The following is a 27,990-nucleotide window of genomic DNA, read 5'->3' on the forward strand; positions in this document are numbered from 1 at the left end:
TTGCCAGGAATTCTCTATGAATCATTTTTTTATTACGGGGATTAGAATTTCATCGTATATTCTTCGTTCGGCAGTGGCCTTTGGAAAGTGATAAAAAGGAATTCCTCGTGAAATATTAAGCTAGAATTGCGACGTTATTCCAGAAACCACGGAGAGATGGAACTGTCATTCGTATTTAAGAGTCCATAGCGTTGGCTGCAATCGTGGAACGTTGGCATGTAATAAACGTACCTCTCAAGTTTTATTCCACCACCTCTTTTGTCAAACCAAACTTGCAACTCAAATTCTGGAATTTACAACGTTTCCTTTGTTAAGAATATCAAATTATTGTCTATCAACATGGTACTTTCACGCTTAGGTACTTACACTTTCGAGTTAAAATGAAATTACATTTCGTCGTGAAATCTGCAGTACCGAGAAACCATATTCATTAAAATCATTAAAAGATAGATCATCTTAAAATGGATATAAAACAGGCAAAATGAGATAGAAACTTTTTATTCTAAAGTCATAACAAATAATACTGACAAAATTATAGTTATAAATTAATAACTAGAAAAAAAGACTGCGCTAAAACATATATAAAATCTTGATTCTACTGAATAACAGGATCTGAATATTACAGGATAAAGGAAGATCATCGCCTAGAAAAGGTGAACAAGAGAAATGATTACAAAATCCAATTTCTTCTTTGTATTACATGAGCGCCTTTATTGATATATGTACTTTACAATTTGTATCAGGACAATTCTCCACGAAATTTCGAGTGTTCTTAAACCTAGGACTCTTAAAATCTACGACGATCAGCTAGAAAAGAAAGGAAAATCTCACATCGTCGTTTAAGTTACTTTCAAAATGTATATTTCTTTGCGCGCTTGGCTCGCGGATGGGCAGGGGCTTATCTACCACGATCCACGAATCTTCAGCGAAGCCTCCCCTCGAAATTACGTAACTTAAAAGTTTTATAATAATTTAAACATCAACATCTTTCTATCAGCCGCGCCATTAAGCTCTTTTGTTCCTTTCTTTTTGGATTCTTCTTTACAGGACAAACGATAAGCTGTTTCTTTGTTCTCTAAATCTAGATTAGTAACTATCGTCGAACCTATTCATCACTTAATGTTACTATTTATACTCGTACTGTCGTTATTACCTTACAAGCATTACTATGTACAAAGTTTGTTCACAGTGTAAGCGTAAACTCCGCACGCCATTTACGTCTATATAAAACGTTTATTACCATCAGCACACGAGAAAAAAAACATGCTTAATTACGAATCCATGGAACATTCGATACGATAGAATTGCTCCAAAAATCGAGCAACGTCACGCGATCGACACAGTCATCGAGCTTGTTAATTAGGAAGATTAAAGATACGTCGCTGTTGTAATTGTTTCGCAAAACGGACGTCACGCTTAAACGACACGAATGCACGTTTCAGTTCCCATGATAACTATCCTGTGTAATATCGAATATCGAATGCCGAATGCCGGCGATATCCTTTAAATTCGATGTAAAATCGGCGCAATTAGTGCTTGTTACAGAACGACGAATTCGGCGTCGAAATATTTGTGACCTGAAACAGTAATAATACAACAAGAAACAAGAAAATTAACAAAATTGTTACAACTGCGAGTATTGTTGAATCTAATAGCAGATTAATTGCTTCTCAAAATAAAAATATATCCTGCCACTTGTAAATGAACTGCATGAAAGTTAACTTTGCAAATCTTCTGCCATATACACTGCTAAAAATTGTTACTCCGCGCTCTTCGTTAATTTTTGCATAGGCGATTGCCTTTTACTCCGTTGCATGACGCAGTTGTGCCATTTGATTTTTTTTTTATACCATTTGGTATAAAAATCATAAAGATATCATAAAGCAATTTAATCTGCATAATGTATCCATTAACGTAGAATAAGGATCGAAGGAGAACCATGAGGACTACGAATATCCAGTACCTTCAGTTTCGATAAGAAAAGGGAAACGATTGTGAAATTTTTAAGCGACCATCTTCGCAGACGTGTTCAGTAAAGTAGTTCGTAAGCGACGATGAAAGTGGGCAGACTCGATGATGGGTACACAGATCGATGACGGGAAAGTGCAAGAAAGACAAGCCAAGAGAGAGGAGAGCTAAAGATACGAAAAAAAAAGAAAAAAGGAAAGTGGAGGCAAGCGTACGATACGACAGAGATGAGGAGGCAAAAAGAGAATGGCAGCCCTCTTTTACTTGACGAGTGAAGTTTCCACCGGTTTCACAGCTCGGCCTACTTTGGTAAGCCTCCTAACCCAGAATTATAACGTGGAAACATTGCGAGAATTTCGGTCGGATGGTACGAGAACGTCGCGTTATTCGTGGCCAAGCTCTAAACATTTCTGTAATTAATATTGGATGGCGATGAATTTCTGAGTGACGTAGGACCATCAACTAAGATACTTTGATAGCGTATTTCATATCAATTTCGAAGAAATAAGTGTCCGTAAAGACGGATAGGGGAAGAATCGTTTCTGAGGTGTCCAGCGGTTCTTAATCCCAACGAGGGGAGCATCTTTACGATCCTCGTGACAATATGTTATGTTGTCTAGGTTAATTGTCCATGATAAATGTATAAGTTTTCTATGGATGACTTTGTTACGCATGTTTGAAAGGAATTAAACAATAAAGTAGTTTAGGAATGGAAAGATTTTTAAATTGTCGGTTATGGAGAAAATGGGAAATATTTTTATTCCACATTGCCCGTCGACTAATCTGTTTTAATTATTCTTAGTTGGTCGTCATTTAGAGCTCTCTAATCGTAGTATTTAAAGTTACAGAAGGGATTGGTTAATAGAGATTTTATTTGTCGCGAAACTTTAATCAAGGACTCCAGGAAAGTAACTTAAATACAGAAACAATGTTACCCGGAAATTGGAAAGGCAAGTTGAACGTCTTAATCTATTTTTAGGTGTCGTCGATGACTCATTGTACGGGCAACCTAAGTACAAGTACTTTCCATTAAGCGTCACCCTAGTTTTCCCCATTCGACGTTAATTCCATGTGAATTCGTGTACTCTTTTTACGATCACGACCACCTCGGTGCGTTCCCTTTCCACCGATTCTATTTGCTCCAAACAAAGACGCTTTCACAGATGAAGTCTCATGATGTTCAGGAAGGAACTATAAGTAATTCGAGACTATTCCACTCTAGAGAGCGAGACTACCTTTTATTACTTGCTCGTTATGTTTTTGCTAAAAACAGATTTATTTGCATAGAGGAAGAAATATCAAAACAAAAATTCATTAAGCTTTGTTCTCAAAGTATTTTTATATAAATTGTTTAAAAAATTTGGAATATTTAGAAACAAAGTTTTTTTTATATGACACATTATTTGATATTAATTATTTTAATAAAAATTTAACTTAATATTAATTATTTCTATCATGAAATTGTAGGAAATTATTTTAGTAAAAATTTAATTTAATATTAACTATTTCTATTATGAAATTGTAGGAAATTGTAGAATCGCTTAACACCTTTTGCTTTGTAATTCGCATTCGCAAGCTGAATTCGAGTGATATACGATGCCCATGGAGCTTGACAGCGACATAGGTTGGTAAAACTGATAATACGTAGCTATAAGATAAATCAGTATCTACATAAAGCCAAAGGTGTTCAGTAGCAGATTGCACTGATGCTAGAAAATGACGTTTGCGTGATACCACAAGTATGTGAATTATAGGCCATTCATTCACCTCATTAGTACATACACGTTCCATTGCTTCTATAATGTAATCGAATTTCGACATGCAATCTTGCAAAATCTGGCGTGGAAATAATTTTTCGTTGGGTAAAAACTCATACAGACCAGTGAACTGTAAAAAAACCAATATCGTATTTCCCGTAACATTACTATAACGCCACATATGCGGATCGAAAAAATATCACAAATGTTCGTTTTCAAGAACTGGAAATATTTTTCATCGGTCATTATAGACCACTTGTATTATATTTGTTATATTTTATTTTTCCAACAATTTCGTATCTAACCCATTCTTATAAAATCAAACGCGGTTGAATTATTTATATATTTTGTGAATGTTTTGATTCCCAACGATCAAATTACTTCTACACGTTACGAATTTTCAGGCTGCCAACCAGAAAGCTCTCGAAACAGTTCCCCGTAGTAATATTACACCAAATGATTGCGCAACCATATACAGAAACATTTTCTTACCAGTGCAAGGAAAATGGTCCCATCGAGGGATATTGAAATTGTCTCGATAGCGAAATAACCATTACCAATCGGCATAGTATTTCGAAGAAATTTTAAAACAAGAGGCAAAAATCTACGTAATCCTATGACTAATCTACTTTGCAATATTTTCATTATTCGCTAATCTTGTTCCCATCGTCAAGAGTGCGCCGTTGAAAAATTGCAAATTGTTCATTTTGACTACTGTGAATCGAGGAGAGAATTTGCCTGAATCTTGTTAGCGAATTACACGCTTTATAGAGCATGTACGCGCATACTCCGTAATATTCTCCGATAATTTAAACGCATACATAGCAAAAGCACGGGCAAAAACGTACATGAAATATAATTTTCTTCTGGCTTCCTTCTGTTTACAGCTTCCTATAAGTTTTATAAAATGAAAACGTCGTCATTAAGCGAAACATTTATAACCCTTATCTGTCTCTCTGTCTCTCTGTCTCTCTCTCTCTCTCCCTCTCTCTCTGAATGTTCAGCCAAGTTCCTAGGTTTAATTTATTCGTGTTACGTCACAGGAGAACGAGCATGTAGCTAAACTTATTGATATTGTATGTTAATAGCTAAGAATAGATGGAGTTTTTTCACAAATAATAAGAAGGTCGGGGAAGATTAATGGGAGAGGACTGCAAATTTTTGTAAGCTACCAGAATTTATTAACAATAGTACGGTTAGAAACAGAATATATTTTAGCTTTTTCATGAAACAAGAGCATAACTTCCGATAAAAAATAAAATAATACTCACACAGATGTTACGACTATCAACTGATATGTTCTACAAATGCGCAACAAAATTTATGAAAAATTTACATCGTGATTATACTCAAGCAATTTCACGATGAACAGGCTTCTCATTTTTCCTTTTCTTCTTCAATTTCATCAACTGTAAGTTTTATTACATCGAGAAATTTCACTTTAAAAAATGGAACTAGGTAAGAATGAATCTTACGCTGTTCGCGAGATTAATGACCAAGGGTTAAAATATGATCACGCTTAATCTTTTCTATGTACCTTTCTCTCCTTCGCTTTGTTCTCTGATCTTATTAATGAAAACATCCAATGGATCGAAATTGATTTCAAACCATTTTCCTACGCTGAGTCGTAATATCTGCAATTTAGAAGACAAACGCTCTCCTCGGTTTTCTCCAACATATCGACAATGCTGCGTGAAATTGGAACAAACTTTCATCATATAAGAGTTATGTGGTGTCTTCGACCGACATTGCGAGATCAAATTTTAGAAAATACTGCATATCAGATATCAGAAGATATTCTTCGGCATTGTTAAACGCAATACTTCGGAACATTTAGCACGAACTTTGAAACAAATGTTTATAGAAACGCTCTTTTCCTTCTTCAAAAATGAATTCTTTTCCGACACAAAACAGAAGACGACGAAAGTTAGAAATCGACGAAGAACATACAACCGATTCGCAGCCCAAGAATGCAATGGAACATCCGTAAGTTGGTTTATTATTGCAGTTCCAATCAGCAAATGCTTCGTGGTCGTAATAGAAATAAACCATAAAAAGTAGGACGTTTGTTTTAGAAAGCGATTTCGTATTGCTGCGTAATATGTTCACTACGTTTTGCACAACGCGGAGATTACACCGTAATTTTCTTTTACGACTTCCATGTTAACGGTGTTTTATAGATGCCATGGAAAAAATTAAACAACGCGAAAGATTGCTGGCACCTGCTGGTTCAGTGTGCAAATCCACGAGGATGAGGAACGTTGTTGTTAAAGCTTCGCCAAGAATTTGGGAATTTAGGGCACCCGTAATATGTTTTTTTCCCTTCTCTTCATTAATGCGTTTTACTCGATGCTCTGGACAATGTACTTCCGGAATGTACGGAAATCAACAACAAAGGTTACGAGAAGCGGGAGAAAGCGCTGACTCACTCGACAAGAAGGAAGTAGACTATGGGAAATTTATGGAATTAGCGATCTTTTCTCTACCGCTGCCATTTTTTGTTTGAAAGCTTTCAGTGAAAAAGCGTGTTAGAAGTTTGTAGAGTTACGATATTTACGATGATGTTCCCAGTTCTAATTTATGCGACGCGCATCATATTACGAAATAGTCGCCAAGCTGATAATAAACTGAATACCAGTGACTGAACAGCAACTTTGATATAAGTTAAGACATGTACAAGTAAAATTCCTGTAATTACAAAACTCAGAGAGTAAGTCATAAAGCGTTAATTTAATTGCTAGACCGCCTGTTCGTTATGAAACTTTGCTAAGATGGAATAAAATCAAGATGCGAGATATATAAAGCTAACTGAAAATAAGAACGAAACACGTTGCTCCCTAAAACATTTTTAACATTCTTTCGCTATTAATGAACATAATTTTTGACTCTTTGTAATTAATGAACAGAACCTTCTTTTTTAAAGTAACTATTATAAAATGTTGCGTTACTAATTATAAAAAGTAACATGAAATAAAATTCTAAATTTATGGTTTCTATGTCGAATATTAGTACAATAGAACTTCGCTTATCTGAGACAAATAGTTTATATATCACCAACTACCTATTATTTTTCGTTCACATAATAGGAGCTCGCGTTCAGATGAATTGAACGAATGAATTGAAGCAGCAAAACTTCAGTTAATCAGGCATTAACTAAAATTTCGTTCGGATAAATGCAATTTGTATAAATGGAGTTCTGCTATGCGACAAAATACGATGAAATTAAACGAGCAAACTCAATCGAGACTAATCGCGTTTGCCATTGATCACTAGTTTGATGGATCGTGTTGACACAAAATTGATGAGCACCGCGAGAAAAGAGAAAATAATGCTGGTCAGTTGGTACATAGTTTCATAAACCGCAATCGATACTGTGTACACGTTAACGATATCCTCTAACAATATTGTTCTTTGCACGGAAGCATAAAAGTAAACTATATGCCATATGTTACTAGTTTACGTCAGACGTAAATAAATAAGTGCATAAAACAAATTATGAACGCGAAATGGGATTTCTTTCGAACGTACTGACATTTTGTGCTTAATAAAATTTTTATCGTAATACGAGTTTATCACGATTGCAATGAGATGCCGTGAAAACAGATCACAGTTTTCGCAGCGCGACACGACGCATCGTATCGCATCGCGTTCAAATATCGATCCCATGTTGTATTTTAGATCCTCCTATGCGGGTTTGATTAAAGCGCGTTGTCTATTTAGCTGTGTAATTTCGGCAAAGGCGTGAAGCTCATAAAATTCGAATGACCGAATCGTATAGCTTTATCGACAATTTGAAAGTGCTATAGCAATACACGAATCTCTTTCCGTCTCTCAACTCTCGCGAGAACTTTATCCCTTACTATCGTCTGTGACATATAAACTACGATAGCATAATAATTCAAATCTCGGATTAGTATATACATACAGACTGCGGATATTTAGTTATAAATTCGTCTATTTCGCAATACAAATAAGTAGAATCTAAGTAGAAATTCATTTCTTCCACTAAATATCGATTACTTTCCTTCGGGTATTTCACTTTGTATATTTACATTTGATCGAGAATGACTGGAAAGTCAAGATATAGCAGGGCTAATATAACAGTTTCTTCTGCTTCGTGAACAAAATTCATAAACGGAGTAGAAAAATAGGAGCGAACTCATAGATAGGGATGATCGCGTGAAATAAAAGATAGCTTGTACAAGTAGATGACCAAAATAAATGACTAAACACTCTGTAGGAGGTTCAGGCATTCGAGCAAATGACGTTGAACATTTTCGTGCAAGGTAGGCGAACTATGCGATAACAACAATCCAGAGAACGGATACGGCGTAACACAAGCGTCGCATTGGAATGTTCTATTACAGTTAAAATTATTTTAAGAATTTAGAAGATCAACAAATGTGATACGAATATAGAAGTTCCAGCGCCTGATAATGATTTATACGATTTATTTATCTTTAACAACACTGAAAATCACTGATATAACAGGGAAATAATTACGATACAGAGATTTACAACATCTTTCTCGCTTGGAAACTAAAAGTGTAATAAATTCATTTCTTATGTACACGTATCTCCAAGTATCTAAGTATTAATCTTTCGAAACTATTAACTAAACATATTAACTAAAACATGTAAATCAGATATTTATGTTCGTATGTCTTCTAAATTTCATTTTATTCAAAAACTGTACTTGTATGGGATGACCTAATATTTTATTCAGTTTAAGGCATATCGTTCAACCCGATTTATAGACTAAACTAACCATTCGAATATAACCATTCAAAATAGACGCAAGGTTTTAACGTTTGTATTCGTTTCGAACGTAATATCAACCATAACAGTTGTTTGGAATTATCTAAATGTTGGTCCGACATACCACGAAGTTCCGCAATTATTTAGCTGAAAACGAAGCGGTTGAGAGGCATAGTAGCTAGCTATAGTCGTTTGTCGGGGGGCGGGGGACGAGATTATAGAACAGGCCAGTTATCTGTGGTAGTCGAAGCACGGCGATGGATAGATCCATAACGCGGCGAGTTTATGTTTCGTAGCAACAGCCTTCAAACTTCATCGGAATAAAAATGCACGAACGAAGAACGAGGGGATGCATGGACGAAAAAACTAAGCCGGATTTCCACATTAATTTGTTGGAACTGTGATATGCTTGGTGAATCGTTCCACGCAAAGCTATCACAGACCGACGTTATTCAGTCATAAACGTAATAATAGCTGTCGATCGCAGAGAAAAATCGTGCTAGTGCTTACGGTTCCGAGCAGGACTATGATTTACGACATGTGCTCTGCTGAATTCGTTCATATAATATAATGTTCCGATTACGTAGAGAGAAGATATAACAGACTAGAATAGACGATAAGCTTGAATTCGATTTTAACACAATCAACGGAGTTTCAAAATTTCGAAGAATGGTTGATTGTTAATTTCATGTTTTTTTCGGCCACGATACGCGATTATCAGTTTTTCCGATACAACATTTTTGTATTAATTCTCCTTCGTCCCTGTCAAAAGATAAACTTGAACAAAGCACGGTAGATGGAAAGAATCTGCTTCTCCAGAAGGGAAGTAATAGTGTCTTTAATCGAGAGCGGCGAGATTTAATGGATTAAGAAATCCCTTCATTTCCTCATTTCATTTTCATCTTCCCTAAATCTCATTTGCGACAAAGGAAAAGACTCGCTTTAAAACTGAAGGGATTAAACGTGCCGTGTATTAAAGCTTTACAAGTTCGCGCTATCGCTGACAATCCTTAAACCCTCAAACGAGACAAGACACATCAGCGGACAGAATAGCATTTCGACAAAATTTATGGGTAAACAGCGTTTATGTATCGCGGTACGATATCCAGCATATTCAGAGTGTTTTATCAGCGCGCGAGTCGCGATGTTATACGAAAAGTTGCGCGACACGATAAAAATTTGTCTACTTTCGCACTTCTCAAGAGGAAATCAGCGAAAATAAGGCAGCGCATATATATTTCCCTATAGTGTCACGCAATGATATTTGCAGCCAAATCCATGTCGTCTTACCATTTTCTGTGACAAATTTCTCCCAAGCAGCTAAAAATACCGGTAGTGCGCCCCGAATGTCGCCATGCAACTTGACTCCAGTGATTCCGCCTCTTTCGGGTTTTAAAGTGAAACAGTATTTTATAGACTTAATAGCGCTCGTAGATCTCGAGAATGTCAAGAAATTTAGAAGAGCCAACACGTTACCTTACTAAACAAGTTTAAATTGAAAAAGTATTCGATCGTAGAACGCGTGTTTTAAAGCCTCTTTCGGCGCTATTTTACGAGAAATCTGTACGAGATTTTTCGCTTGTTTTTACACATACGTTCGTCCGTATTTTAGTAACGTACACAAATTATTTTGGAGAGAAATAATCAGAATTGGTAGCAGTATAAATCCTCGAACGTACTCGTTTAGAAAAAGAGACGTAGAATGCAGATTACATTCTTAAATAAAAATCTTTGAAAGACAATTTGCAAAGATCACTACGACGTCTCGATAACGCGGTACAATTACAAGATCCTACGACATAATATTGCTTGAGCGGAGCTCTGAAATTTGTTTCACAGATAAGTAAATCGAGTTGGTGCCGTAATCGTGGAAATAACTCGAGAGAAATTAAAGTGGCCGAGGATCTGATGTCGTCTACTCCGAGCCGTCTATTTATTTCTCCTTTCGTTTGCTCCGTTTCTTTTTTTCTTTCTCTTTCATTTTTTTTCTTAACTCGATCTCTCTTTGTCGACTTCGTCGACTGCATTTTGCTCGAACGTGAAAGGGAAACAGTCGCTACCTGTTCGGTGGAAATATTCAAACAGTCGATAAAACCAGCGAAATGCGAATAATTCGTGCGATTAAACGGAAGTTACCGTCGTCTCAGTACTCAGATTTCTAACCACGAAATGCGTTTCAAAGGCTGATAATTATGAAAATATGATGAAACATTACGACTTCGATCAGTCGTTTAATAAATTGAAGATTTTACCGCTTTTCCACTAAACGTTTTATTTCAACGTATAATATATTTTCACGAATGTTATAGTTTGCAGTGATATTAGCATTCTAAAAATCCTATATATGGCTTATACTCTTTCTAACTTTATCTTAATTTACGAAACTATATATATTCAAATATATATAGCCTCGTAAATTAGAATAATATAAATCGATTTTACATATTCCGGTGTGATCCTCGTGCAATTGAGTAGATGGCGAGCCAACTTCCGTAGATATGATTTCGTTGATTCCTGAAATTCTGTACGACACTGTCTAAAAATTTGCATGTTGTGTCTTTGGAAGGGGGACCTAGACCTAGTGCTATGTGAGGGTGTGCGTCGAAGCGATGGAACGAACACTCCTGTGAAATGTTCGAATGGGTCTGAGTTATGTCGCAAGAACCACTAGGCTAATCGTGAGCATGAGCGTTTCGAAACGCCAAGGTTTATGATAAGGTCGCGACTATTGAGCTATGGAAAGTTACTGCGGAGAAGTTAAAAATACATGCTACTACAAATCCGTTAAATTACTCGCAATCTAGTACCATCTGAGTACTGCCACTGAGTAGCGCTGAAAATGTATTTCTAAAAAACAGTGATTGTTCTTGACCGTGACATAAACCTGGCTTAATACATAATCCTCGACACATTGCGTTATAACACTCAATAGTTACCTTGCTACATAAATAAAAATTGATGAAGAATTCGTTGATAAAATCGTAAAAGATTGGGTAATCCAACGCCTATTTTTGGCAGAACGTAATTTAATTAGAAAATTGCGGACTTTATTTTATACATATAGTTTCTAAATATTATAAGTTATATAAATAAATGAGTAGTGGGGTATATTTGTAGCAACTGATTTTCCCGTCTAAAAGATATATAATAGAGAATAATGAACTGAAAATGGTCAAAAGATAATTCGAACGAAAGGAACTGCGGGCACAAAACAGATAAGAGACGAATGGGTGGATTTTCCTGCGTTCCTTTCGTGAAAAGTCCAAGATACTGGCGAACAGCACTTCTAAAATTAGTACCATTCTTCCCTCCACTCCTCACACCCGGTTTTATCCCTCTTCGCCAGGGCTTATTATCTGTTACTCGTGGATTCAAAAGTAGAATTGCAGAAAGTTGACCTGGTATTTCGGTATGAGAACCGACACTTTCTAACTTTCCCATTCTGCTCATTCCACACGATCAATCAAAAGCAGTTGATAAACTCTGATAAAGGAATAACGATATTGCTTCCACCACTATATTCCATTCGACCAATATTTCTTAGATGTAAGTGATATACGAGCCGTATTAGTATCGAAACTTGAAAGGAATCGATTTAGGCTTCGGAAATCAAGAAATTAGGTATTCATAATATGCGGACGCGTTCGATAAATCTTTCTAAATGACACGTTTCCTATAACCGATTTCGTTTTGCTTTGAACGTTTCAAAATGATCTATGACGCGAAATTTCCATTTTACCATCTTCTTTCTTTCTTTCCCCTTTTTTCGAGGAGAATACATCTGAAACGATATCGTACGTAGACATATTGTAGCAAACAGAATACATAATGATTCTGAGAAGGAAAATATTTCGATCTAGGTAAAAATTCTGCGTTGTTTAAAGTGATGTTTTACGTGTTGCAACCTAAGATGAAGAAAATCTACTTTTCAAATATTAAATGTCAGGACGCTTGATGAGAAATTGATAAAGAAAAGCTGCGACGTAAAACTTCTGAAAAAATACATGAAGAAATCACGAAAGGGAAGTCATGTGAAAAATTAATTCAAGCAACAATAGCAACAACTTTTCGAGCATAATCGGATTAACAATCTTTCCATGCTAAACTTTTCATCACCGTAAAAGTCATCTTGTATCGTTCCATCTTTGTATTTCATTTCCGTCTACTCTTTCTTCTTTACTCGTTGGGTTACTCCATCCTACCTATCTGACGAAACGTAAATATTTTCCTCCATCCTCCGCCGCAAGACAAAATTGTATAATAGAAAAATTTTCCCGTTGAAAACAGGGAAGGGGAATTCGATTCGATTCTGTTACATCACACGGATGTTTTGATACGGGTTGGATATAACAAAATCTCCACAGGTGGATGTAACAAATTGCAATAGAAATATCGTTCAACAAACCAACTTATTACCAACTTATTTACTTTTTATCGACCTTTCCGTCGCCGATCTTTCGATCATTTTTAAATATTTCACGATGATAAATGATACGTACGTATGAGGTATATGTATCTCATAAAACTTCTGTCGGAGGATATAGCATAGTTATAAAAAAGGATACGTTGTAATAATAGTTACAAGGAATAAAAAATATTATAAAATATCCCATAAAATATTGATTTATTTTCTATCGATTTATTTTTCTGTCATTTTTTTCTAAATACTTCACGACATGAAATTTCAATAGAAGGGAGAAAAGCTTCAGACTCGTTCGTTTGCGTTACTATAGAATATAGAATTTAATTAGCTTGTACACAAAACTTCATCGTTTTCGAAGTCTTAGTAATGTCCCCTATACGTATTTAGTATACCATCCACTGGTAACTATACCACTAAACGCCTACATTGATCTTCTTTGAAAAACGAAGAGGTATTGATTTTTGCCTAATAGTTTTGAAGGAAACCTCATAAAATACGTGGCAAAGTTTTGAACGCAGTGTATAAAGGAACATTAAAGCAACCTTATAGGCACATTAACTCCTTAATGAACATATAAAACGAGAAAAATGTGCTTCGTTCGCGTTAATTTGTCCAGAACAATTGTTGTTAGAGTATACAATGTGTCCAATGTCTCGTGTCCAATTTTTCATTTGCTTTACTAACAGAATAATAGAGGCAGGCATCACGATTTTTCTTGAGACAGCAAAGACATGCGCGTTTACAAACATTTGTTCGTGAAGTTTGCGACGAAAGAAATCTCTATCCCCAGATACAGAAGACAGATACTTCAGTGAATTGAACGAACGTCTGCCAGTCCTCGAAAGTATGATCGAAAATACTTGGAAAAGAACATAACTTCCCTATAGACGTTTTGGCAGGATTTTACGAGAAAATTTTAGGCTACGAATGAAACGTTGTCGGTATTTTAAAACAATCACTTTTCAATTCACACGATTCCCGCAAAATCTAATTTCGAATGTCCGTACTTATCCTGATTTATAACAGGGATTCGTTGCTTTCTAGCCACTTTAGTAAACGCAATCTGATTTTCCAGCCGTTTCCACTTTCCGTCCGAAGAATTTCCTGCCACTTTATCTGCAGTCCGCGATACAAATATATAAAAACTCCTATTTAAGGACAGTATTGCATAGTCTTTACCGGATGGGGAGGAAAAATGCGTATCTCCGGTGAAATCCGATTTTCCAGAAGGAATACGTTCGAAAGTACATCGCAACTCCGATCTTACGTATTCCTATCCGATATTATCCTCTGATAAGCTCTTCCTATCTTACTCTTACAACTCTTAGAAAATACCTGTCAGTGTAAATATCTGATTGTAATAAAATGTTGGAAATTGACACACAAAAAACACAACCATTGAATTTCAAGTTGATTTTATGATAATAAACGCAAGAAAAATTAGTAAAAACATTTATTTCATGTAATTAACAAGGAAAAGGGGACATGGTTGAAAGTTGATAATGAACGCAGCAATGAAAGATTTCTCGATAAACGTGAATCGCTATATTTGTCTTCATTTTTATGACTAATCTTATTTCCATATCTCTTCGTCCGGCCAATATGCGGATCACGTTCTAATTATCGCTTTAGAGACGTTAATCGAGTCAGCACAATTTGGCATTTCCTCCTTTTCGATGAAAGTTAGCTGAGCCATAAACGACGTCGTGTGGTCTAATGAAAAAAGTTCTTCCAATCTCCTCAATTCGGAGAAGCTGCATTAGCATTGATAACGATAGGCATCGAACATTCCACGAATACTTATTCGCTTCATTCCCTTTTACAAACTTTTTTAAATGCTCTGAATATTATACGAAGAATTTTTACGAGCGCAATTGAAAATTTCATAAATTCGTAAGCTCTGCTGACGCAGATAATTACAACAACGATATCAAATTTATCAATTTCAGAATCATGGAAACGATTTATACGAAAATGTGAATAACCGGGGATGAAACGTTCAGCCCAATCCTCTCACACTGCTTTATTTGGTATTTCATAAGCGGAAACCAATGTGTGATCCGATATTCCTACATAAGTGACGCTCGTCTTACGATCAACGAATTATACGGACGTCTTTCTGATGCAAAAAGGGAAAATACGCTGACTCAGACTGAAGTCAGCGGGAATTCTACAACGAGAATGAACGTCGGTAAAAGGCAGTAAGAGCAACGTGCAAATGGATATAACACGAGCACTATTTGTCGAATAAGAAGACTGTCATTCAGGCGTTCTACAAACGTTCTCGGATGTCGTTGGGGAACGTTAACGCCTCAGCCAATCCCTACCCTCGCAATTTCATCCTCCCATATACCGTGTGCCCTTCCTTTATCCTGCAAAACCTTCGGGAGCAGTTCGCTCTGTGGATGTCGCGCACGCTTCTGTGATTTATTATCCGATACCTATTCCACAGCCTCCAGTCATTGAAACCTCTACAATGTAAGTTATGTCGTGCAGTATTATTAAGGATAAAGATTGTAAGCGAACGAGGTTGAGAGTAAGTGAAAAAAAATGAGAACCAAGTCGTTCGAGTTTATTTCTTCTGGATGATTGGCGGGGTGAAACAAAGCTCCCGCGTTTTGCTAAGTCCCGACGGGTCGATTGAAGCTTCCACCACTTGTAACTTCGCGGGAATTTTCTACAGAAATCGATATTAGGAAGAAATTTTGTGCGCTGGCGAAACAGAGAAAAACAGTGAAAATATATTCTTCGGTGTTTGTTTTATTTATCGAGGGTATGTCTCGCAATGTGCTTTGTATCCGTAACACGTGAAATGAAAACATTGTCCCTACTGCTGAATATCTCTATGAAATGTTCTATACGAGCCGCAAGAGACGAATAAGGAGACAGGAAGAGAATAGCAGAGGGAGAATGAAGAAACTAGTTCACCGGACTTTATTTTTCGGATATTGAAGCGGAATGTTTACAATGAATTTTGATGTGCACGACGTGTATTATGTATAATAGAAAGTAGTAAAACCGTGAGACCTAACATACAAATAATATCACAATCTGCAACTACGATAAAAGTAACTCCCAAATTCAAACAATGCTCCGTAACAAAATCTAAATTGTGTATTTGATTGCAAGTTCTAATCACGTGCTTCATCCGAGATACATTTTGGGTAAAATAAACAGAAAAGTAGGCTGCGAGGCCGGTGTAACCTAGACATCCTATGAGTACAGTAGTCTCGATGGCCTTGCATTTTCAACTTGAAGATGTACGCCTACAGCGATACAAGTAGCGCCGGGTGTTTTCAAAGCCTCTGACTCGTCCATAAAACAAAAGAAGCTTTCCGGAAGGTCGAAAAGCTACTAAGGTAAAAGATGCGTTTCACTTTCTCACTATTATGAAGAGCTAATTGCCTACGAAGTAATTAATTCTATCGTGCAATTTTAAACGAGAATAGGAGAAACGTGAAAAGAGAAGCGCACACTTATGCGCGTTATAGTTTAAAAACCGGTTATTTGTTCAGGAGTTTAACTCCGTTTAGAATTTTATTCACAGTTTTAATTGTTAAGCAAATTTCTACAAACATGGATCCTACTGCGAAGTAAAACGTGAAGAGCTATATAGCGTTTTCTAATTTCGGAATAAATATTGAAACTATTGAAATTGAATTACCACTTTATCTAGGAACTAAGAAGTCGACGAGAACCAAGAAGCGTTAGTAAAGCAAATCGATTCTCTAATCAATTTTGAAAAATTAATCACAGAAAATTATCGATCATTAATTTTGAAAAACTAGTTAAAGAATCGATCTTTCAACAAACTCTATTATTAATTTTCAATATCTGTTCAATTAAAGATCTTCAAGTGATTAAGATAGATAGTACGAAACATTGAATAAGCATTCCTCACTTTTTAATCATATCAGCAAAAGCTCCTTAATATAGCATGTAAAATAAATTAAGCGAGGAAAATCTTGGAACAAACAACGTTGAAAAAATAAAACTCACCTAAAGGATGTCACCAGTACTGGCAGCTCTCGTAGTCTTCGTCAATGGTCCCAGTTGTCTGGTTTGATCTGGTCGAGGTCTGCAGTAAATAATTTTTCGAAAAGCTTTCCGAAAGCTGTCACTGAGAAAAGCGTAAAGAATAGGATTGACGCAGCTGTTCGTATATGCCAGAATATGACTCGCTATTTGCACCATTATTGTCGCTGATGTCAATCGGTACACATCCAATGCTTTTGTCACTAGGATTACCTTTTGTAAAAAAAAAAACAAAACATGCAAAAGATATTATTATAATCCTCGAGCGTGGAGAGTTTGGATTATTTCAAACTTATTTCGGATTAAATATGTTCGCTCATAACCGAAGGATGAAATTTTCCATGAAAACGCAGCAAAAAATCTGTTTTATAATGAACGATTGACGATCACATGTGTAAATATATATTAACTGTATGTCACAGAAAGTACACCGATGGCAGTTCATTTCCGTAATGGCGATATTGCCACTAAAAGTACCGAAAAGACCGATAATAAATAGTCTATCAACTTTTTGGCTAAATTTTAACTCACTGATCCCGTGTCCTACTTAAAAGGAACCAAATTAAAGGCATTATGCGAATATTGTCAAAGAAATATACGTTTAATACTTGAACAGATAAAAACGTACAATTTCTGTGATATGAATTCAGCAGCTAAGTTAATAAGAGCCAATAGGAAACATTTGTACAATCTATGAAAACAATATTTCTCGTTCATCGAATAAAAATCGTATAAATTCTTCGTTCTGGCTGCTGCAACATATCGGCGTATTTCTGTTGCGTTTCGATGTATGGCTGATACATTTTCAACGGAGAATATTTTACACAGAAAGCTCAATAAACGCAGTATATCCGATATATATTTAGTGCCGTGAGAAATACATAAAATATTCATTATGAAATAGGAGACAAGCGAAAGATACATAAAACATCATTATGTTCCATTTCGAAACGCGAAAGAACAGAACATCGTACTGATCTTAATAGTCTTGACATAGAACCGGGTGGCTGAACATATTTTTGCGGTTTCATAGAATTGTTTCGCTCGCTATTTTCAATTCGCAACATCCTACGATGAATGTCTGAACATGTAACCATTATTCTTTTTGAACCACCGTTCGATTCATGAGTTTTTCTATTTCATTCAATTTAGAGAAATTTCGTAATAAATAAATAAATTTCTATGGACTGTACCATATTTTAAATGTAACGATATCATTCGTGTAATTTAACTATCTCACAAAGCCAGAATTAAAAAATTAGTAGCATTGTTGACCGACCGATAAACCTCACGCCGATATTCCGTATTGGCCACGAAATACACCGAATTACCGAATTACACCGCACAATTTCCTTTCGCGATTTATCTTCCATCTCAATTAGCGCCAATGGCGTATCAATTAATTAATTCTTGCTGTTCTTGCTCATAAATTTTTTCCGTCAAAAATCAAACTCCACAATTGCTGTTTAATTCTCTGGCCGCCGTTTACGATTGATATCACGGCGAATTATACGATACGAAAACCGTAATCTTTCGGATAGATCATTGCACGATAGCCCTGTCAAATTTATACGCGGTTACGTAGCACATTCCACAAGAAATGTTTTCAAATATTATTAAAGTATCAAAAAAATAATATTGTTACGAATATCTTTATAGTCCAGAATAAATAAAATCGAAAATAGAAATCTGTTATTTAATAACAAAATATTGAAAAACGTTTAACGACGAAATTTTTGTTAGATCGTAAAAATGTCATATATTACAAAATTCGACGCTGATCGATATTCACCTATTTCGTTATGCAAAAGAGCATGACACTACTAACCTGTATAGGACACCAACAAAAGGCGAAAACGCCAACGACGACGAAGACTAGCCTCGTAACTCGCTTTCTTCCGCGTCGACTTTCGGCGCTGACGCGATCAGTGCGCCAGAGTCTGATGAGCATGCAAATGTAAAAGAAACATATCAGCGTCAGTGGCAGCAGATAGCTCATCAGGAAGAATGACAACTGGAATAACGGCCAACTATATTGCGGTAGGATTCGACAAGCCGTCAGGTTCTCCGACGACAAGTCATCCATGTCCTGAAAGTAAAGCAAATCTACATATATAACAGAGCAATTCTGGGCCAAAATCGTACATGGAAATAAAATGTATGGAATATCCATTCAATTTTTTTAATTTTCTTTAACGCGTTCCACACCACCGAAAAAGTAAATTGTCTTTGTCCCTTTAAGTTTAGACAAGGTATAACTTTAGCAGAATGGGCGTTTTCAATTTATGACGAAGAATTTCTTTAGCTACTTTGAATCTATGAAACTTTAAAGAAATCTTTCACAGTGCTAGCTGGAAAAATACGTTTTAGCAGCGAGGGTAGGATATGTGCTTGCATAGTAAAGTCAAAGTGACCGCTTAAATGTACATAAGTGTATACGTATATGTAAAACGTGATCGATATTTCATACAGCGCACAAGATTTCATACTCGCAGTAATGATCATAGCAAATCGCATATCATATATGGATAACGTTCATACTCAGAGTATTTAGTGCTCAAAGGGCTAATGCCATGAGTTTGAACGCTTTCACTATGATAGTTATTATTGAAATCGTGTACATGCCATATGCCAGCGTCTCTGTGTGTACGGGGAGTAGAACTGTAAGAAATCGTTGCATATATGTGATATGAAATAAATATTCAACTTTGGACATGAAGGGATAAAACATTTTTTCACTGCATGTTCTTAATTCTATGGAACGATGGAAAAATGAAAATATTAATAGTTATCCGAAAATGAGGTTGAATTACTCCAAAACGAGATAATTGTCCCTGATTAATTTAACACGTCCACCAATTTCGTCTGGTCAAACTGTGGTGTGATTCAATCGAAATGTACATTTGACGCGTATATGAAACGCGTATTATGATTTGCATTTCCCCATCGCATCAAATGGCGCGTGTCATGCACGTAAACCTAAAATACTGTGCAGCTATAATCGTCGAACGATCACAGCCAAGTAGGAGAATGGTTGTTTCTCCCATTTCCGTTTGTGGAGTCGGGCAAAATCATATAATGCACGATAATGAGTCGTGTTTGGAGAAATTTGTGCAGAGCGCGTACAATCGCGATAATCTAGATGCGTATTCAATGAATGTGTAGTGTTCGGTTATCGTTCGCGGTGTAATCCAAAAATGCTTCTAGCAATTACACATTGGTAAACATTGTTGACAGATTAGTCTAGCAATTTCATAGCTTATCATGTTCAAATAACGCGATTCTGTACCGGTGCGTCATATGTTTCAACGATGAATCGATACAATTATCACGTTAAATTATCCGAAGTTAGTGCTTCGTATGATCTCGTAGGGTTTACATTTACAAAAAGAAAACAGAATATGGACATACGATCGCAGAAAGTACAGAACGAAGAATAAAATTCAGCGATTCAGAGATAAAAATGATTTTCGATTTCACAGAACTGCGGATAAAGTTAAGCTAAAAGATAAAATATATTGAAAATGATTTCAGCAATAAAGAATTGAAAAAGAATATATGATACAAATCGCTACGACTTCTAATAATACTTTGATCCCGACGATACCGATCACGTCTGTTTTGCGTTTATAAAGCTTTATGAAAAACGTTCTATTATGAATAATTACAAGTTGCAAGGTTGGCTGCGTCCATTTCATTCGAAAATAATTAGAGTGGTTGCACTCAAAGGTGAATTACTGAATAGAGGGACATCAGCGAACTTTCCTCCCGTCCACTTCAATCTTTCAGTACCATTGCCGGATTATTATTTGAAGAGCTAATCTGTCTTTTTGTCAATTTTAATCCGCCTATCTCGTGCTTCCCTTCTTTCAAAATCCCTGTCGACTATGAATCAAATCGACCCGCTAAATATCAAATAAATCGTGGTTTCCGTTTGAATGATAGACAAATGATTGAAAGTGCGTTATAAACAAGTTGGATCAGTAAAATGGCATATTCAATCAATTCATAGTATTGAAATCTGACCATTGAGCACATTAATGCAACGGATAACGAATAACCGAATCGAAGTAAATTGAAATGAATCAAAAAAGGTTACTGGATCGATGTAATTTTCAACATTTGTTCGATTGTAACTAATAAAAAGCTCTGATAGAGATCTATCGTTATGTATTATATATTGTACTATTAGTAATATTATGAGTTAAGTGAAAATTGTTAATCCACAAATTTAACAATATTATGGGAAGTGATTGTGTGACTTACCTCACCGTGGACGATGAATGCAGGAGTGGATATTGCGAAAATCATCGCCCAGGCGATACAGATGGCGACGATTGCGTGATTTTCGGTCCTCCATGACATGGAGGAAATGGGATGAACCACTGCTAAGTATCTGTAACAATCAAGATACAACATTATGTCGCCATCAACAAATGCTGCTCCTTAATTCATTATTAATATACACCCTTTCACCGAATTCAAATACTCTCTACTACTACTACAAAACAATTAAAGAGTTCCGATATGTATCAACGGCAGTATAGGCCTCTTCTGAAGATGTCTTATACATAATATGCTGAAGCAAATCAATATGCTAATTAACTTGGATGTAAGCCAATAAGCCAAATTATGCAGTCTATCAAGGGATACTAGGTGAATGGATTTATGCGATCTATCAAGGAAACCTGAATCAAACACATAGCTTCGCTTGCAGCTATAGAAATTAATGATACTAAATATGATACTAATGATACTAAACTTTAGCGATTATAAATTGATTCTTCAAGCATGTAAGGCTATCAATCATATAGAAATTATTCGAAATCCCGTCACGATCACATTGTAATTACTGAAGACTTTGAAAATTCTATTTGATATAGGAGATGGATGCCGCTAGGTTATTGAAAACGGAATTGAGAAATAAAATCAGAAACCTGAGCACGTAATGTGACTCAAAAAGTTTCTTCAAAACACAAAATGAATGTATCGTATATTTTGAGAGGAAATCAAGATTCTTTCTCACGTATGACATTTCTAGACATAGCACATGATGCTGCAGTCTGCACCACTGCATACTATACGATATCTCGAAATGTAACGGAAAACAATGCTGATATTTATAGAAGGATGAGTTACATCTTACGTTGAGGATCGAATTTTATCGTACAATATCCTTCTTCGACTATTTCTGTTAACCCGTGCCTGATCGAGTGATTCTAAATTATCGTCTCTACCTCTGCGTACTGCTTTCTTTATAGGAACTATACTGTGAAAAGCATTTTGAGCAAATTACCTAATTTTTCTCTTTCTTCTTAATTTACTCACCTATCGAGGCTCATGAGGACTAAGGTGTAAACACTGGCGTAGGCAGTGACGATGATGAGATATTGAACCATCTTGCACCAGAAGTTGCCGAAGGGCCAGTAGGGTAGCACAAAATCGGTCGCGGTAAATGGTATACAAAAAATGACGAATAATAGATCCGCTACGGCTAGATTAATAATTAGGATATTCGTAGTTGATCTCATTCCAGGATTCGCGGCAACCACGATAACAACCAAAGAGTTCCCAATGAGTCCAAGGATACCAATCATACCAAAAAATATCGGCACCACAACTACTACTATTCTTTCCACTTGATGTCGATCGAAATTATATTCCAAGTCATCGAAGAGTTTCTGAGTTTCGTTGTACGAGCTGTTTGAAAAATTTCTGGCTATTCTGTCCAAAGTCTCCATCTCTTGAAACATCGTGTATCACAACCACAGATCGTTGAAGTTATATCATAGCAGATCTTGAAACTGTATCTTGGAGTTTCTAATCACTTTCGTTCATATCATAACAAATGGCCTTGTTACAAGTTTTAATATAATTTTCTCCTATATTTCAGTTTCATTTTAGTTTAAAAGAAGATAGATATGAAAGCTGTTGTTTATGACAGTAAATGTATCACGTCAGTGAACACTGCAGTTAAAAACTTAATACTCTGTATTTCTAAATCTCAACGAAAAATCTAGTCGATGGCGTGTATCTAATATACGAATTTCCCCCAAAATTCCTTGCGATTAATGGAATTTTAGTAAATTCTTACGTCGTGTCTTTGAGAGATTAAGTATGATTTTCTTTCCGCCAGCTGTCGATCTGTAAAGAAACGGATTTTCTATTCAATATAACACATTTGATACAATAAGTAGTTAATACATCAGTAAGCAATATTAGTTGCACAGTCGAATTGTTTTATCTCTCAACGACTAACTAACAACTTTACTTATCCAAACACATGGAGCTTAAATTACACACGAGGCACAAAGCGTTCTGATTCAAATTTCGTATCCATATTTCAAATTTGACTAATGCGTTGGATATAGATTCCTCTTCCCTTTAAACACGGAGCCATTAAACTAAACTAAAATTAGATTTCGCTAAACATAACATACAATATTCTACAATTCTATGAAATCGTTTGGTTTTAATCGTTTTTATTCAGACTGATACCGAACTTCTATTTATCACGTCACAGATAATAAAGTCAATTCTTGGAAGATAAATAAGTTTAATTCGTCACAGAAGCATCTACACTTTAAGAAGTTCCTTTTAATTCGATGAAATTACTCGCCGTCTATCACATCCGAATCGAATTATTTAAGACTGTTGCTTGCAATCACGAGATGGACTAAAGGAAGTAATAACTTGATCTACGCAATCAAACGCTGATTTTTCAATACCACATTAAAAATAATCGTCACGTAATAAATTACTGGCATGACGCAACTAAAGTCGTTCAAAGCTATTAAAGTGTAAAATATGAAATGCAATGTACGTTCAATATCACATTTTCTCACAGTTCTTTCCTCAACGGGAAGTCATATTTTGGTAATTATCGATATCGCTATACTGAATTCTGCCTATAATTATGCGTCCGTGACAACTTATGCGTTAGTATTGGTTGGTACTAGCCAGATGAAATAACGTCTAAATCAAGCCTAATTCTTATCTTTTGTCTATAATTTATATAAGATTGGGTTAGATGTCACTTTATCTAGCCGTCGTGAGGCGGCCGCAACCAATGCTCATACGCTGTCACGGATAGCACAATTATAGACAGAATTCACTGTGCCGATAGCGACAGCTTTTCGCGAATATCTGGAAAACTGAGGCCGAGTGACCCTTATATGTATAAAAAAATCGATTACAATCGATATTTTTATAAAATATTCTAAAAGCGATAACTTTCTGACTTTTGTGTACATTCTTTTAAATTTCTCTTTGTCAGTTAAAAATTGACAATTCTCCTAATGAAGATCGAACAAAGAAAAGAGAAGAAATAATAAAAATTGACCCGTTTCGAGTCGTGTTTGACTGATAGCAATGCCTTATCAAAATTCAGGTCACGTTGAGAGCACGTGCGATCCCCTCTTTGTGACTCCGTAAAAAGAGTGTTTTATTTAGCCACCGTTCTCACTTAGGCAAATATAAATAATATAGGTAAATTCAACATAAGTGGATATTCAAAATATTATCAGATTAAATTAGAGAAGCTAAGTGGTCTAAAGTGGCAAGAAACTTACGATAAAACCACTCGCTTTATACAAGTAACATATAACATCAAAATACGCGAACAGATAGATGAAATTCTATCCAGGCAGAGGGAGTATAAAGATAAGAAAAATATTGTGTTATTATCCAATAAATTTTGTCTCCATCCCATATATTCGCATTTGATATTTATAGACAGAAATAACGAAATTCTACTATTACGATATTGGAATTTTGCAAATTTATATAGTAATTTTAATTCGATATATTTCAAATTACGAGTCTCACAAATTAAAACTGTTGGAGGAACTAGACGTAGAATGCATATGTTACAGATAATAATTAAAGACCACGTATAATCCTATAATAAATTACCATCAAATAAATAACATTGTGCCATTGTATAAAGTTCATTAAATAACATGGAATATGAAAATTAATCATCACATTCAAAAGAAGTCTATTGTGTTTCAGTTGGCTAAATTAAATTCAAATAATACCGTAAAATATGGGAAAATTACATATGCATTACATGTTTCTATTATTCGAAGTTATATTTCTGCATTCTGCAGTACGTATAAAAAACTATGGTGCTCCAGCTACCAACATTCTTTACTTCGTTATTCGCAACATTTCTGAAGAATCAAAATTTTTAATTCATGCCACTTTACCGCCCACTATTTTTTTACGACTCTTTCTCTTTCTTTCTCTCTCTCTGTCTCTATGTTCTATACTATTTTAAACAATAAAAATGTCAGTTCCACCATAAAGCAACGTTAGATCGTAAAAGAATTTCATTCGTCCAGTAAAACGATATAAAACCACGTATCTTTCATATATAAATGTAATATATCATATAGATTGACGCAAAGAGACTTCCTCTCTCAATTTGTACAATATTATCGTGCAATACATTCTTTTATAATACATCTTGTTCTCGTACTTTTTACTCTTGTTCCAATCAATTTATTAAAGAACGAGAAATTGGGAATAAAGAAAAGATTTCCATCGAAACGTCATTGAATATAAAACAACATTTCGTGGCTACGCTCACAGTTGAATATTCCACGAATATAATAATTTCACAAAGAAAAGAATCGTCTGAAAGCCAGAAAGATTATCGATAGAACACGTGGCTTCGAATCCGACAGGATGTAACAAGCATCTCGTGGCTATTAATGAAATTTATGACGATCTTCATTTAATTACCTTGGTCCTCACGCGCTGATATCGAGAGGGTTTAACGATCACCCGCCCTTCCTTTTACCGGATTAAGGCTCATAAGGCGTAACTGATGCAGATAGATCGATTCATGATTGGTCGTCCAACGGCTACTAATTGCTGCAACTCTCGTTTGACAAATATGTCCCTGATGAATATCGTTGATGCATCTTTGATTTCGATATCATGATAGCACAAAGACATCTAAATGCCTGTATCCTTATACCGAACTCGAGCGCATTCACATCCAAATTTAACATTCTATCACGTCATTCTTTCACACAATAAACGATGTTTTAAACGATGATTAGAATTTGTAATATTCTTTATTGTAATTTTCTCATATGCGTGTTAGTTAATCGATAATCCAGCGCGTGAAGAATTATTCAGTGGACCGTCGATATAAAATTTCGAAGATCTTCCTGTTAAATAAAATCTGTCAACTTCAATCTCTTTTTCCTTTCCTCTTTTATTAGTAAGGAACTTTGATTTAATGAGCACGTTAAACATCAGAATATCAAGTAACTTGCATTCGATCTCACACTTTTCTGGGTCACGTTTTCTTGATCGTTCTTGCGTTACAAAAGATGGATATCATATTTAAAGAAACATCACGTGGAAACTTTCGGTAAAATATTCAGATATTTTGGGTAAATTATTCGCACTTTCCGCACAGCTATCACCATTCACGCGACTTAAATTATATTTTTCAACCTGAATCCCACGAAACTTTCTTGACACATTCTCGTCAAATAGCTTTTTATGATATCGTCCAGTAATAAGACTCTCCGTAAAACGTACGTCACTTTAACAAAATAATCCACACGAATCTCAGAGCTAGTTATTCGTTGTAAAGTTGTGAAATATTTAATTTGCGCTTAAATTTCGTAAAAATCATGTTGTTCTTTCGTTTCTCGTGGGAAAACTGCGCGTGTTAACGAGACTTAGTAAGTACCGTCGTCCATAAATAAACGAGCGGTAACAGAAAAATAAAAAATTTATGAAACGTAACGACACACGTGCTTAGACAATATCAGAGTCGGGAGAAAATATAAAAACGACTAAAAATAAAATTATTTCCTATCTCACGACAAAGTTTTCAGGAACATTTCACTGATAATAATTTCTTCGATTATTTGTCATTTACACGATCGATTTTCGTTTTCTTTTTGTTTTTTTTTTTTTTTTAATTTACTTTAAAGCTTCTATTCTTCTTTTATTTTATTTATTGCGATTACGCGACAGAATTCGTAACATGTTTCTATCACATTTAATTTTGAATACAACTCTCAAGAACTTTTATCGGAAAGAGATGCGTATACAAAGTATTTTGAAGACCGCGAGATAGGTACGCAACCAGCGGTGGATGCGGCACGACTGTGCAGATTGAAGAAATATCGCCGTCGAGTTTACCTGAAATAGGGGTGCAGGACTATCCTCGCAGAGAGGGTGCAAGAGCCATCTAGCATCCTTCGAAGAGCAGGGATTTATTGATCTGTTCCCACAGCCGCTAAAATCGAGGTACGATTGTATCATCATATAGTAATCCTTCATCATTTTACAAAATGAGATTAAATATTACTAACGAAGAAACGAATTTACACCACTTAAATAAAATATATTAGAATCAATTATCTAATTTGAAGATAGTTTGAAAAATAAGTAGGTCAGAATTTCTTCAGTTTTGTGCTGAATATACATATACAATTGATTTTCCTGTATTACCACAAATTAGAAAATAACAATATTTAATTAATTAACATTTCATTATTTCATCATTTTATAAACACGTTTTCGAAATTTGTCGCTTAACTGTTAAGTTTGGATACTAATGTTCCGATAATCGATAAGTAACGTATAATACAATTGAAATGTTTAAAAATCATTTCACCTTGTTTATAAATTTGACACATTGATTATAAATAATTAGTTTACTGATATGATACTGAAATTTAGAAAGCAAGAAAATATCACATGTAAAATTATCGTTATAAATTTTTAACTAGTTTATTCTTTTTATTTTTTATTTGTATTTAAAGATAAAATTCGCTTTCCGCAAGAATAATACAAATTTGTATTGCAATTATTATATACGATATAATATGTTTATTAAATAAATATGTTTATTATTAATAATATGATTATTAAAATCAAATTTTGTGATTAAAATCAAGAATTTTGTTATTAAACCCAATAATTTTTTTACTAAATCCAGGAATTTTAACACCTACAGTTTCGTAGCAACAATCGACCAGTTTTTAAACGTGCCTAAAATAGTTTCGTCAAATA

The 27,990-nt window shown here is 35.2% G+C and overlaps 1 protein-coding gene across 4 annotated transcripts; it reads right to left on the bottom strand.

Annotated features, from left to right (window-relative positions):
• Positions 1-683: 683 nt before the first annotated feature.
• On the bottom strand, positions 684-27,101 carry LOC100644148 (allatostatin-A receptor). Of its 4 annotated transcripts, none has more exons than XM_020866701.2 (6): positions 25,690-27,101; positions 22,270-23,085; positions 21,208-21,337; positions 18,770-19,030; positions 16,906-17,154; positions 684-1,577 (listed from the first exon to the last, which is right to left on the bottom strand). In XM_020866701.2, exons 2-5 carry the CDS (start codon positions 22,692-22,694, stop codon positions 16,906-16,908), a joined length of 1,065 nt encoding a protein of 354 aa, XP_020722360.1. In that variant the 5' UTR covers positions 22,695-23,085; positions 25,690-27,101; the 3' UTR covers positions 684-1,577. The 4 variants fall into 4 exon arrangements, with proteins under 4 accessions (XP_020722360.1, XP_020722363.1, XP_020722358.1 ...); XM_020866704.2 differs by lacking the exon at positions 25,690-27,101 and adding an exon at positions 23,765-23,785; XM_020866699.2 differs by lacking the exon at positions 25,690-27,101 and adding an exon at positions 23,245-23,429.
• Positions 27,102-27,990: the final 889 nt, after the last annotated feature.

Source organism: Bombus terrestris, chromosome 14, assembly GCF_910591885.1.
Source record: "Bombus terrestris chromosome 14, iyBomTerr1.2, whole genome shotgun sequence".
Classification (NCBI taxonomy): Eukaryota; Metazoa; Arthropoda; class Insecta; order Hymenoptera; family Apidae; genus Bombus; species Bombus terrestris.

Excerpts from the sequence above, each read along its gene's own strand:
- LOC100644148 (XM_020866701.2), bottom strand. The coding sequence starts at position 22,694 with ATGTTTCAAGAGATGGAGACTTTGGACAGAATAGCCAGAAATTTTTCA. Across the intron at positions 21,338-22,269 it reads GTCCTCATGAGCCTCGATAG|ATACTTAGCAGTGGTTCATC; the intron begins GTGAGTAAATTA and ends TGATTGTTACAG. Across the intron at positions 17,155-18,769 it reads TTTGTTGGTGTCCTATACAG|GTAATCCTAGTGACAAAAGC; the intron begins GTTAGTAGTGTC and ends TTTTTACAAAAG.